We start from the raw sequence: 13835 nt of genomic DNA on the forward strand, positions 1-13835 counted from the left end.
TAATAAAATCTATCTCATTGGACTATTGTGAGAATTACATTGAGACAACCCGTGTAGTCAGTAATCAATAACTACTGATTCTCATGAATTTGCCAATGCTTTCAAAATTTAATTTAAATATCTTATGTATATCATCTCTTAGACTAATTCCAAAAACTTCAGGGGCCAAATTTTATTCATTCTTGTAGCTATGGTGCCATAAGCATTATGTCAATACATATTTCTGTGTACATAGATGACTAACAAAAACCTTCAGTTAGTTTCTCCCAGTATGAAGCATTAATTTTTCTAAACTGACCTGAAATATTTCAAAGGGAGAAGCCTCATTTTTAGTTGGAATTTGCTGAAATTGCCATTCAAGAATTTATAGACCTTAGTTACATTCCAAAACCACCATTCTATTTCAGACCGCAGATAAATTGCTGGATCAGAATTGGAGGAACCAGAGAAACTGGGATTTAGCTCCAGCTGTGCAGTGTTCTAGCCGTTGTTTTATATAAGTTTGTTCTACATGGTATCTACAGTTTAAAAAAAAGAAAGGAATAGGGGCACATGCCCTAAGGACTTCACAGGCCTACTGCAGCCATAAGTAAGACAATGAGTGCAAGGTGTTCACAGAAGTCTTCTGCTAATGCTCTTGAAGTCCTGCTCTGAGCTGTGTCTAGTTCCATATCCCTGAGGTTATAAAAACTAGAAATGCATATAATGTTTTCTGCTTTGCTTCTATAATTTTCCTGATGATGGCCAATGTTTTCTGGCCTTTCAGGATATAATAGCACACCAGAGAAAAATGAGGAATGAAACCCAAATCCCTGATAACTAGACCTTCGTTTGGATGTAGGGTCTAGATATTCTAATCTCTGAAAGAAACGACCTTGTGCTTATCTATGGTAAAAATCATATGCTATTTTTTCTTCCCACTTGGACAATCTCATAAGCTCTTCCTTGAATCTCTCCCAGTTGCACAGCTTTTCTGACTGGAGCAATTTAGTAACACTGCTGCCCTGGAGAGTCTGTTGTTTCTTCCCAACTCCGCCCCCCCCCCAAAAAAAAACAAAAAAGCTTACAAAGACAAGCAGAGGAGTTCAATTTTATTAACATATTTTGATTCTCTTCTGGAAGGTAAGATGACTTCTATTCTCACTTTACGCCCTGATGAATTATGAGTTTAGTATGAAATTTTTTGAACAATTAAAAAAAAATACCTAAATAGACTAAATATTTAGAATACTAAAAATAAAGTGTTTAGGGGAGTTTAAAGCTCATGAATATCTTCTAAGTACATTGTATTTATATACAAGCCTGATGATTATGGTATTACTATCATTACTAATAGAAAAGATCATCAAATTTAAAGAGGAATGGATGTTTGGTGCAATTATGCATATAATTTAAGCAGAAACCCCCTGATCTGCACTGGATTAGATCTTGAGTTTCCATTTGTTACATCAGTGGCAGCATAAGAATTTTAGATGGTCATCTGTGAGGCTGTTGGTCATCTGTTGAGGTGTTGGTTGTCCTTAATTCAGTCAATGACTTGATTCTGACTTTGCATATGGTGAAGTTTTGAGATATAATGCCAAAAGCATGATCCATGAAAGAAAAAAATTTGATAAGTTGGACTTTATTAAAATTTAAAAGTTATGCTCTGTGAAAGACACTGTTTTAAAAAATTTATTTTTAAAATTAATTAATTCATTCATTTTTGGCTGCCTTGGTTCTTCGTTGCTGCATGTGGGCTTTCTCTAGCTGCAGTGAGTGGAGGCTATTCTTTGTTGCGGTGCACAGGCTTCTCATTGCGGTAGTTTCTCTTGTTGCGGAGCACGGGCTCTAGGTGCACAGGCTTCAGTAGTTGTGGACCGTGGGCTCAGTAGTTATGGCTAGCAGGCTCTAGAGCGCAGGCTCAGTAGTTGTGGCACATGTTAGTTGCCCCGTGGCATGTGGGATCCTCCAGGACCAGGGCTCGAACCTCTGTCCCTTGCATTGGCAGGTAGATTCTTAACCACTGTGCCACCAGGGAAGTCCCCTATGAAAGACACTTTTAATAGAATTTCAGGTCTTTAAGGTTAGGGATTTTTCTTTAGGTCGACTCCAACTTGCATCGGAAAATTTTGCATTAAGCAGCAAATTGAAAAGACTGTCAACTTAATTAAGTATCTACTTCGTTTAATAATGGTGATTACACACTATTTCACAAAATTTGAACTCATCTCAATAGGTGCAGGGTTTCATTACCTAAAGATTCTTCAACAGTATTGTATTTCCAATGTAGAAATAGTTAATCCTGGCCTGCTAGCACCTGCTTCTAGAGTGCCGTCTGGTAGTGCCAGTATTGGGTTTGTAATAATTCTGAATTCTCAATTTAATTTATAATTTTATTAGCCTTCTTGAAATAACTACTTTTATCACTTTGAAATAAAGTGAGTTTTGTTCATTCCAAGTTGCCTTGATTATTTAAAGTACTGTACAGTGCTTTGAAATACAACAAAGACAGTTGCACATAAACATACATCAATATGGAGGTAGAGATTAGTAGATTTGCATATTTTCATAAAATGCATATTTTTTGATAGTGTATCTTTTTTCATTTTTACTTTATTTTATTTCTTAATATTTTTTTATTGTGGTAAGTCACATAGTATAAAACATACTATTTTAACCATATTTAACTGTACAGTTCAGTGGCACTAAGTACATTCACACTGTTGTGCAACTCTCACAATCATCTGTCTCCTGAATTTTTCACCTTCCTAAGCTGAAACTTTGTCCCTGTTAAACACTAACAACTCCCCATTCGCCCTCTCCACCCCCCCACCTCCTGGCCCCTGGCATCTACCAACATACTTTCTGACTCTATGATTTTAAGGTATATGCCTTTGAGATAAAAATCGGTCATCTTTTAGTAAACTGAAAATATTGTTTATAGTTTCTTCATCATGATCATAATGCTTAGTTTTTTTTTGTTTTTCTGGAAAAGATACCAGCAATGAATATTTCCATTGAAAATAATGGAATGCCACATGTTAATAATGATGGGACTATATCTATTGATAGGCAATCCCTCAAAGGATAGATGTAAAAATAAAACACTTTTGGTATGAGCTGGGTTGAAGTTTATAGGCCAAACTGTATATTATCAGTGCCCCAAGCTATTTTTTCTCAATGACAAGTGCTTTTCCAAAATTATATGCAGATATTTTCTAGTACTCCGCTTCCATCTGCCCTTTATAGGAAGAGACAACAAAACATTTAAGGGATAAAAATATGAAGCTAATTTCCAATAAAATATTTAATTTATTTTTCACTTGAGAAAATATTACATTTAAGATATTTCCCTTTGCCCACTTTCTAGATCAAAAAGCAGAATATGACACACCACATCACATTAGTGTTTCTACTCAGTATATATTATAAATGTGCATTTCTAGCTTTTGTAAAATTTTCGAGCCTGATTAAAATAATGCATAATATTCCATTAGGTGGTTTACCAATTACTCTATACATTTTATTTTGAGAACATATTTGGGCTCTGGGAAGATAAATCACTCAACACAAGGTTTTGAATTGTTGTGGCATGCTCAGTGTGAACTTCTGAATGTGAACTTCATAACTCCCTTGAATACTACCTGAGCTCATTGCTCTGTTAGCTCAGCTAGGGAGCCCAGATCAAGGAAAAAGAACTTTCAGGGGGAATACAACACAAGGTTCAGCAAAGGATCCATTAATATAAGCATTATAATCTCCATTAACAAGAATTAAGCCATCCATTGCTTTTCTTCTAGGGCCATGGAAATAATTAGATGACAAATGATCATGCTTTGGAAGTATTATGGGCTTAAAGGGTACAAGAAACACATGGATAATATGTTAAAAAAAATAAGATTATTTTTAAAACACATGCTCTTTTTTGTACTGGATATATTCTTCTAAAAAGGAGCACACAATTATATAGATGACTTCTCAAGCTAATTGAAGACAGCACTTCACTCTTCTTTTGATCTGCTCAATGCAAATTTGTGTATTTTCTACCATATAGTGGTAATATATTGCAGAAGTAAGTTCATTTCTTAAATCTGATCAAGAAGATTAACAGAAAAAAAGAAATCATGTATGAATATTTGCTGTCAAATTCACAGATGTGAGCAACAGGCAAAAACTGCTGCTTTTTTCAGTAGCATTCTCAGTTTCATGGTTAGTGTAATCACTTAGTTGTATGATCTTAAATGGTATTACTTCACCTCTCACTATATAGAGATGGTCCACTGTAACCTTGCTATCCTATTTTATCTCTGGAAATTGAAAGTATAATTACTATCTGTGCTTGAGAGTTATTTTTTTTTGAGAGTTATTTTTTATTCATTTTATATTCATTATGAATCAAATCCTATTTCTCACTCTGTAATATGTCATCTCAATCTGATAGTTTTCAAACATAATTTTATATGAGTATGCTGTAATAAGATTCTCAGGAAAAAAATCTATTAGAAAAAAGCGATGAAAACAAAATTTTAACGCAGTCTAATATTAGAATTTTTACAATATTTACAATGCTACAGTGGTTATGGGATAGGGAGTATTGTAGGCTCTCTTGAAATACAATAAACCCTCCAAATGAAACAATATTTAAATTGTCTCAAAGCATGCTTCTTGTCTTCATTGTCAATCGTTCCCCACTGATAAGAGAACAAGGACATTTAGGGCTTAGGCTTTGAATACTCTGGTGCCCTAATTCTTTAGTCTCACGGGTAATAGTTAACATTGCAGTAATTTATCATAACTAAAATATAAGGAGTTGGCCTTGAGAATGTGCAGAAATCCAATAATTAGAAGGAAGATTAGGATCTGGTTAGCAGAATGGTTAAGTTGACTAAATTTTCCTTAGCATGGCATTACCTGCCTAAGAAGAGCCTATCACATTTCTTGATGGCAACCATTTCCTTGACCTATGGTCCAACCCTGAAGCCCTAGATACTGTGTTTTGCATAACTATCTAGGCATCTGTCCACACCTACCTTATGTCTACCTATGTATGCTGCCACAAGCCAAGGAATGATGGGGATACCAGAAGCTGAAAGAGGCGAGGAAGGAGCTTTCCCCTACAGGTTTTAGCAGAAGCATGACCCTGATATCTCCTTGGTTTGGGACTTTTAGAACTGTGAGACAATAAATTTCTGTTGTTCTAAGCCACCCAGTTGGTGGCACGTTATTATAGCTATAGCTGTCCAAGGAAACTAATACATATATTACACTTAATAATAAACTGTTGAACTTTTATGAACTAGCCTTTCTCAAATTTACTTGACAATGAAGTCCTACTAACATCCTGCAGAACAAGAGTTCTTTGAATTAGTGATCTAACACAGCCCATATTTGCCCACATCTGCACTTTATTTGTGCCACTGCCTCTAAGAATTAGCTCCATTTCTAATAATTGAAATACTTCGAGTTTCCCTTACCTACTAGCTCCATCATTAAATACTCATTTATTCCTCAAAGTAATTGTTTTAAAATGCTTATTTCTCTTATAAATCTGTTAATCTTCCTTTTATTATTCCCTATTATATGTAAGGTTCTTGAAGTCAAGAAACATATCTCACTGATCTTTATATAGCCTAAATGTTATTTCTAACTCACAAGGAGGAAACAGAAATAGCTTTGATGTGCTTCATGCTAGGACTGTCCTTTTTCTTAATTCCCTACAGACGGAAATTCAGACCCACTCTGGCATGAATATCTTGCTTTGGCATGGAAGTTGTTGCATTGGTTGCTCAGTGATTCTTCCTAATTATTCATTCTCCTACCACTGTGCTGTGGCTTTTATTGGTTACCAGTTTTACTATGTTTACTGAGCACTTACTATGTATGTCACTGTGCTGGAAGCTATTGTCACATTATTATTTTTTATTTTTTATTTTTTTGCGGTACGCAGGCCTCTCACAGTTGTGGCCTCTCCCGTTGCGGAGCACAGGCTCCAGACGCACAGGCTCAGCAGCCATGGCTCACAGGCCTAGCCACTCCACGGCATGTGGGATCTTCCCGGACCGGGGCACGAACCCGTGTCCCCTGCATCGGAAGGTGGACTCCCAAACACTGCGCCACCAGGGAAGCCCTGTCACATTATTTTTTTAGTTCTCACAAGAATCCTGTGATTGTTACATGTTGGAAACTTGAGTCTCATAGAAGTTGAATAATTTGCACAAGATCACATAACTAGTGAATACCAGGTTGACTATGTAAATGCAGGCTGGCCTTACTCTAGATTCTCTTTTTTTGCAGTCTACTATATTGCCTATATTTCTGGCAAGAACTGTTCAGTGGTTGAAATAGAATCTAAACTAGCAGGATTGCTAATTATATTCAATAAAAAATAAACAATAAATTTTGCAAGGTCTTTGGTTTCTAATTAAACTGAATCTTAAGGTTCCAAGTTCATTAACTTTAGTTAAAGAGATGTGTGCAGCAAAGCAGGAGGCTTTCAAAATAAGCTAGATTTTTACAATATTGAAAATATTGCTTCAAAGTTTAGTAGCATAGGATTGTTACAAAGCATGCAGGAAAAAATACAGGTTGTGTTGAATATATTCCATCTGCTACAATCTTCTAGTTGGATATTTGTTCGTGGTGTATCCATTCATTCATTCTGGCAATCAAACAAGTTGCCTGAAGACCCTAGATAAATCATCTTACAAAATTTCCAAGTGCTCTAACATTAATCACTTGCTTGAAGTTTGAAGAATTAATAGCTTAAAGCAGGATGAAATATGATTTATTTGAGGAAAGCTATTTAAAAATTAACCCTTTCATCAACTTACCTCCATGACCATACCTTCTGTGCCATGTAAACTCTAAAAAGAAAAAAAGAAAAAAACTTAATCCCCAACTCTTCAGGTTGTGGTCTCAAACATTACTCAGATAACTGAGATATTAGTTAATGAAATAAGGTTACTGGCCTTTCACTATTAAGGCTGAAGTATCACCATATCTTTGCAAATATTTATTTCTTGTCTTTGCAATTTTATAGTTGTAGCACTAAAATTTATGGTCAACAGAATTAGTATGGATTTTCAGTACTAATAAGATTATTTTTGTTTTATTTTATTCGTAAAGGTAATACAGCAATAATAACCTTACCACAAAATTTTTCTTTCTTATATTTATATAATATATAAGCATATAATTATATATGTGTGTGTGTATAATTATGTGGTTATATCAATGTCATTAAAATTCTTAAGTACTGATAAAATTATTATATTTTTCTTGATTTTGAAGTCATCATAATAAAAATTACTCCCAAAATTAAAATAACTTTTTTATTCCCTTAATAATACATAAGAAATACAATAAGATGCCTATCAAGTTCATCATTAAAGCAATCAAGGGGGACTGATAAATGAAAAAATGATATCCAACTAAGTCTTGAACTTAATAACAACTCAACAAGCACTGACCTAAGGTAATTGAGACAAAGGTATCAGAAAAAACTGATTGTAGAAAACATGCTGCTTCAGATAAAAATACAACGTACCTCTCCTTGTAGAAAATATTTCTGAATCTTTCACATTTGTCTTTGAAAGATAGAAATATAGTATTTGTTTGTCCTAAAACTATAGCATTCTTAAAACTGCTTTGTTATTAAGTCCCTGAATACACTGTAGATTATTTCTGAATTGTTTTTCATAAGATTGACCAGCCAATAATAAAAATTAAATTATATTAACTTATAAATAAAAAAGAACAAAGGTAACAAAAGCTTAAAATCCATTATTTTCTAATTATTTTACTGTATTTTACTTTTATGTATGCTAATGAGGTTAAGTCTATTATAATTATATAGTGAACATACTGTATAATGGTGAGCTGCTACATATCTTTTCTGCCACCACATTAAATGATTTCAAGTCGAAATTGAGAATAGTAGGATGACTTACTCTATAGGAATTGGCAAATGCTACACAGCAGGGATTTTTCTTTTCCTCCCAGAGATCCAGATTTTAAACATTTACCAGCACATCACTATATAAGACTGATTAACTAAATCTTGTGAATTTTAATTGAAACTAAAAAAAAAAAAAAGAAAAGAAAACAAGGGCCAACCTTAATATATATGAATTTACTTGTCTGACCCAGGTGTCAAAAGAAAATATTAATTCTAACTTTATACATCAGATTCAATGAAGTGAACAGCATATTGTTTACATTGGCATAATTTTTGGAGATTATACAAAGGATATTTCTTACCTGATAGACAGGTTGTAAAAGATACAATCACAAGGTGATTGACCAGCAACCACATTTTCATCTTGTGTTCAGTAGAGGTTAGGTTCAATTTTCAAAAAAAGCTTTAACTTTATGGCAGTTGGAGAATATTAAACACCTGCATAAAAAGATGAGAGAGAAGAGAAGAGAAGAAAAGAAAAGAGAAAGAAGAGAAGGAAAAGGGAAGAAAAGGAAGGGAAAATGTTCATCATTTGGGGTCAACAATATTACCAATTCTATTTTATTTTATATTTCTTTTTTTTTTTTTTTTTTTTTTTGCAGTACGCAGACCTCGGCACGAACCCGTGTCCCCTGCATCGGCAGGCGGACTCTCAACCACTGTGCCACCAGGGAAGCCCCTATTTTATATTTCTTATTTGTAGAATGTTTTAGTTTTTTTATGTACATTTGTAAACCCCATGTTGTAATGAAAAGAGTAGATTCTGCATCAGGGCTTCAGCTGCCTCCCAGTATTGACATGGTAAGAAACATGAGCATGTCACTCAATTCATATGTTTTAGTTTTTAACTTTTTAATAATTGAGCATAGTAATATGTTTTTTACAAATAGCACAGCTGTGAACATTTCAATGTCAATTATTTAAATTGAAGATTAAATTTACTTGAAGGGCTGGTAGAAAGATTTAATAAAAGATATATTTGTATAAGGGCTTTGTAAATGCATAGACACTGTACAAGAGTTATACGTTAGCATTGCCTGTTGGTGGCTTATGGAAAAATTTTGCCAGAAATGCTAATTTTTAGACATTAAAATGTATTGATTAATAATATATTCATTCCCTTTCCCCTTCTTCATTTCTTTCTTTTATTCATTTAACAGAAAGTAAATAATTACTCCTTATAAGGAAGAATCTAGGTTTTGTGTGGCCAAATCTTTAAAATTTGGAGAACCATCTTTAAAGATAAAAAGATAAAATTAATAATATAAACTAAGCTATGAAACTATGCAACAGTCTAAATAAAATATTTTGCTTTTATAAATTCTGCAAAAACTTATGACCACGTGATTATACTGGTGAGGTTTCAGAACGTTGAAATAGCCCCATGTAAGTGAGGGGTCCCATGACTTAAGCTTCATCATCTTCTTTGTAAATCCATCTGCGACCAAGCATACAGATAAAGGAATCTGTAAGAAAGACATAGTCTGCTTACCCTTAAGAATTTCACAGATCAATAGGAACACTTATGTGTACACAAGTCAGTGCAGTGAAACTTTTTTGGATCTACATGCTATTAAACTTGAAAGCATGTTGCTAATTTTAATTAAAAGCATTGCAGGGCTTCCCTGGTGGTGCAGTGGTTGAGAGTCCGCCTGCCGATGCAGGGGACACGGGTTCGTGCCCCAGTCCGGGAAGATCCCACATGCCGCGGAGCGACTAGGCCCGTGAGCCATGGCCGCTGAGCCTGCGCGTCAGGAGCCTGTGCTCTGCAACAGGAGAGGCCACAGCAGTGAGAGGCCCGCGTATCTCAAAAAAAAAAAAAAAAGCATTGTAAAATACATCACAGTGGGAATGGGCCTGGTGGTGACAGGCAGGGCATTATGGTGGAGGTATAACAAATTTTTTAATGTTCCAGGGCATTAGAAAGAGACTTCTTCAATTGGGACACAGTAGGCCCTTCAATTTGAAAGGATATTAAATCAAGTTTTCAAAGAATATATAAGAAATAGGATAGAAAAAACGCAAGACATAAAATAGAATGTAAAATTTTAAGATAGAGCATAAAAGCAATTCTGAAAAGAAAATATGTAATGTTATGATAATCAATATATAAATATATTTAAATATTATCCAAAACAGCAAAAATAAAATGGTACTTATTTGTTGCATCATAATGACATTTAAAGGTATTACTTATTTTTTTTTAATATGTTGGATTTAAAAACTATATTTACCCCCCCCCCCCCAATTTGCCAGAATCCTAACGTTTGCAGAGACTGGTAAAAATATTTAGTTGGTACTACATGGACCAGGAAAAACATATTTGTCCCTTTTGGTGTATAGGTTATTTTACAGTGAAAAATCATTTATTTCTAGAAAGAAATTGAGTTGAATTCTTAGAGAAAACATAGCAGAAATGGGTCAACCTAGCAACAGGAGATATTTAAAATATCTTTGAAAGAGGAAAAATATTCAAAAGATAATTTTTAAATGCCAGGATTGATTTATGACCAATTTATTTCTCTTGGACATATGTAAGAAGGTGAGAACTACACATCTCTATAAACTGTATTAAATCTACACTTATAAATTTAAATTTTATTTTATTTCTTTTACTAAGCAGAACTGATCAGAGAGAAATAGAAACAGGTAAATAAATGTGAAGAATAAAAAAAAAAATCCTTCAAGAGGCAGGGAAATCAATGAAATGATCTATGGAAGGATATTAGCTTTTTATTTTGTTATCATTAATATTTAAATATAACCTAATTTAAAATTATTGAAACCTGTGCACATTGTTTATGTCTTCTAAAGTTTGTCTCGAAAAATGTACATTTCAGCATTTTCTTGGCCTATTGGTTTCTAATTCCTTTCATTGAGTTATGCACACTATTAGGACAAGTTCCTTTAATGAGGAGGAAGGTAGAAAGGCAAACATAAACTGTGCCAAAACTGCTGTGTCAAACAGTTCTTTTTGTAAAGATTAATTTAGATAATATATTTGCAAACATTTTGCAAATTACAAAGCATGTTCGGTTTAATGTGGCAGTAATTATTGGATTTTAAATAGTTCAAATTTATCGATTAATAAACTGTTATAAATTGATAATTGTAAAGTAATTCTGAACAGTAACTCTACATACTAATAATATTCAATGTAAGAGCAAGGGATGCTGCTGCAGTTTTTGTATTGTGTGTAGAGGAAGCAGTACTGACCAGAAAGAAAAAGAATCAGGTAAAAATGAAGGACAGGGGCTTCGCTGGTGGCGCAGTGGTTGAGAGTCCGCCTGCCGATGCAGGGGACACAGGTTCGTGCGCCGGTTTGGGAAGATCCCACATGCCGCGGAGCGGCTGGGCCCGTGAGCCATGGCCGCTGAGCCTGCGCGTCCGGAGCCTGTGCTCCGCAACGGGAGAGGCCACAACAGTGACAGGCCCGCGTACCGCAAAAAAAAAAAAAAAAAAAAAAAAAAAAAAAATGAAGGACAATTACAGTGAGAGTATCCTTCAGATTATTAATTTTGATGAATTGTGTGAGTGAGATTTTGGTCTGTTTACCTCATTGAGTCTACAGGGAATCTGGGAAAGAAAGAGGGAAGGTCTAAAGGAAGGTTAGCTGTGTCTACACAGAGCAAGTGATTTCAGGAAATTGTAAATAAGGTACAGAAGGAGTTTCTAGGTCAAGGATATTATTTTACATTTCCTTCTTAGACAACACCCACAGTATATGGGAAAGTGAGATAAGGCATAGTAAAAAGAGATCTGGGGAAGTCAGCCAGACCTTGTCTGAAGTTTGGCTCAACCATTATTTAGCTTGTAACTTTGGGCAAATCACTCAAGCTCTGACTCTAGTTTTCCTCATGCACAAAGTATGAAAAAAATGTCTATTTCATAGGACTATTACAAGCATTGCATAAGATTGTGCAATGTGAAATGTTTACTGTGAAAGTATTCGATAAATATTAACTATTGTTCTACGAGATCTTAGGTCCATCAGGCTGCAGGAGAAAACAACATGTCATTGTTTATTGTTATGCCTCTAATGCCTGGCACATAGAAGCCATTTGATATATATTTATTGAATAAATGAAGAAATGACTGGACCATTCCATAACTGTATTCCAAAACACTTGCCACAAACAAAATTAAACTTTAATTCCTTAGAATAAGGATAGGATGCTGACAATAGGTAATAAGGAGTATCTCTTAATGGGGCTCTGGTCTTTGATAGGGATTATTGCTGCATATAAATACACTCTAGAAGAGGAATATTCTAAGCAGCAATATTTTAAAGCATTTTTATTATGCACTTTATTGAGTGTTGGAAGTCTCTGTCTTCTGATTTCAATATGCTCACTCTAGTCAGAAGGAAACATTTTTCATTATTTTGAGCCACACTATCTTTTCCTTCACTCCAAAATATTGCCTATTTCAATAGGATAGTGAGTCCTCATTCTGGCAGAACGTATTTTATTTTATTTAATGGGTTTCTTGTTGTTTCAGTATAAAAGCATCTCTCGCATGTTGTGCACCCATTTGTTTTCTGCTGCTGATTTGTTTTCTTGTGTCCCCAGTTATCCCATCACTGTAACTCCTGATCCTATCCTCTCAGCAGTGCAGTAGAGGAGAGAGGCAGCAAGGCTGTGCCCATGCTTGCTAGTGTGGAAGAAATGGCTCTTCTTAACTGTCCCTTGAGGACCTGCCACTCAGTAATCCACAGACAGATCCCAGCCCCCATGGGCCTGAAAACGTTGCAGTAAGTGAAGTGGCATAGGAAGAAAACAAGTCGGACGAAGATGTGCCAGTTAAAGGAGTGAACATTTTCCTTCTCAATAACCAGAAGAACAGAATGACCAGCTCCTGGAACCCGGGTATGCATTCCTGTCCCCAGGCCATACTGTGCTGTCTAGCTCCCTGGTTTCTGCTGCTCTCAGCCTAGGCCTTACACCAGGCCGTGCAGATGCTTCCCCCCAAAACCCATCACAACTCTATAGGTGTCCAGTGACTGGTGTTTTTCTAACATGTATTGCAACTATAGTAATTTCCAAAGAACTTAACTTCTTTTCTCCAACATCGTTTACTAAATCTCTTCTTACTCATGTATTTAAACAACTACAACAAAAAAAAATATAATAAGGCAACACAGGGTGACAATCTCTATTCCCTTCCTTCATTCTCCCTTCTGTCTTTCCATGCTTTTCTTTCTCTGACCTTTCTCTCTTTACTTTAGATGATGCTATGGTTCTCCTTTGAGAAATTTGGTCCATATCTATGTATGCATTTTTTATTCAAAAAAGTTTCAACAGTACATTAACAAACATTTAGCCACTAACAATTATTCACAAAGTATTTAGTGCTGCTGTATAATCAAAGTTTGTTCCATCAATATCAATAAATCTAATATTTCATTGAACTGATGCTTATTCAAGCATTTACATTGAGAGAGAACAAAATTTTAGAAATACTGAGAAAATACTAATATGTATTGGCAAATTGTCGCATCTCTTTCAGAAAGAAAAAAGATTTGGGGGGATATCAGGAACGTATTCTGATTTATCCTCAACACAGCTCATGAAAGGCCATGTTAAAAAATATTTAACCTAAAATTTTACTTATGATACTCATCACTCTGCTCTGGTTCTAAAGAATATTTGTTATAAAGTTCAGTTTCCAGAAAATAGAAGAAGCTTGTTGGTGCTGAGCACAGATGATTCTAGGTGAAAAGACATCAATAGCTCTTACTCTACAAAACCAGGGGACATTTTATCCTCGACTCAATCTGAAATTCTGCCTTTGCTGAACACATCACTTCATCTTCCTGAGGTGTCAGTCATGCAGTATGTAGAATGGAAATCCAAGTCCATTCTTCAGAAGATTGTTGTGAGGAGTAAATTATTTA

At 34.8% G+C, this 13835-nt stretch overlaps 1 protein-coding gene across 4 annotated transcripts in view; it reads right to left on the bottom strand.

The window, feature by feature from the left end:
* CNTN1 (contactin 1) overlaps positions 1–13835 on the bottom strand; it is a 376722-nt gene that overhangs the window by 163253 nt on the left and 199634 nt on the right. For all 4 annotated transcript variants that reach the window (XM_019934617.3, XM_073788827.1, XM_073788825.1 and 1 more), the window contains 2 exons: positions 8242–8377; positions 6813–6845 (listed from right to left, as the gene is read on the bottom strand). In XM_019934617.3, the coding sequence (XP_019790176.1) occupies positions 6813–6845; positions 8242–8302 (94 nt within the window). In that variant the 5' untranslated portion in view covers positions 8303–8377. The remainder of the gene's footprint in view (positions 1–6812; positions 6846–8241; positions 8378–13835) is intronic.

The sequence above is a fragment of the Tursiops truncatus genome, chromosome 11 (assembly GCF_011762595.2).
Source record: "Tursiops truncatus isolate mTurTru1 chromosome 11, mTurTru1.mat.Y, whole genome shotgun sequence".
In the NCBI taxonomy this organism is placed as follows: domain Eukaryota; kingdom Metazoa; phylum Chordata; class Mammalia; order Artiodactyla; family Delphinidae; genus Tursiops; species Tursiops truncatus.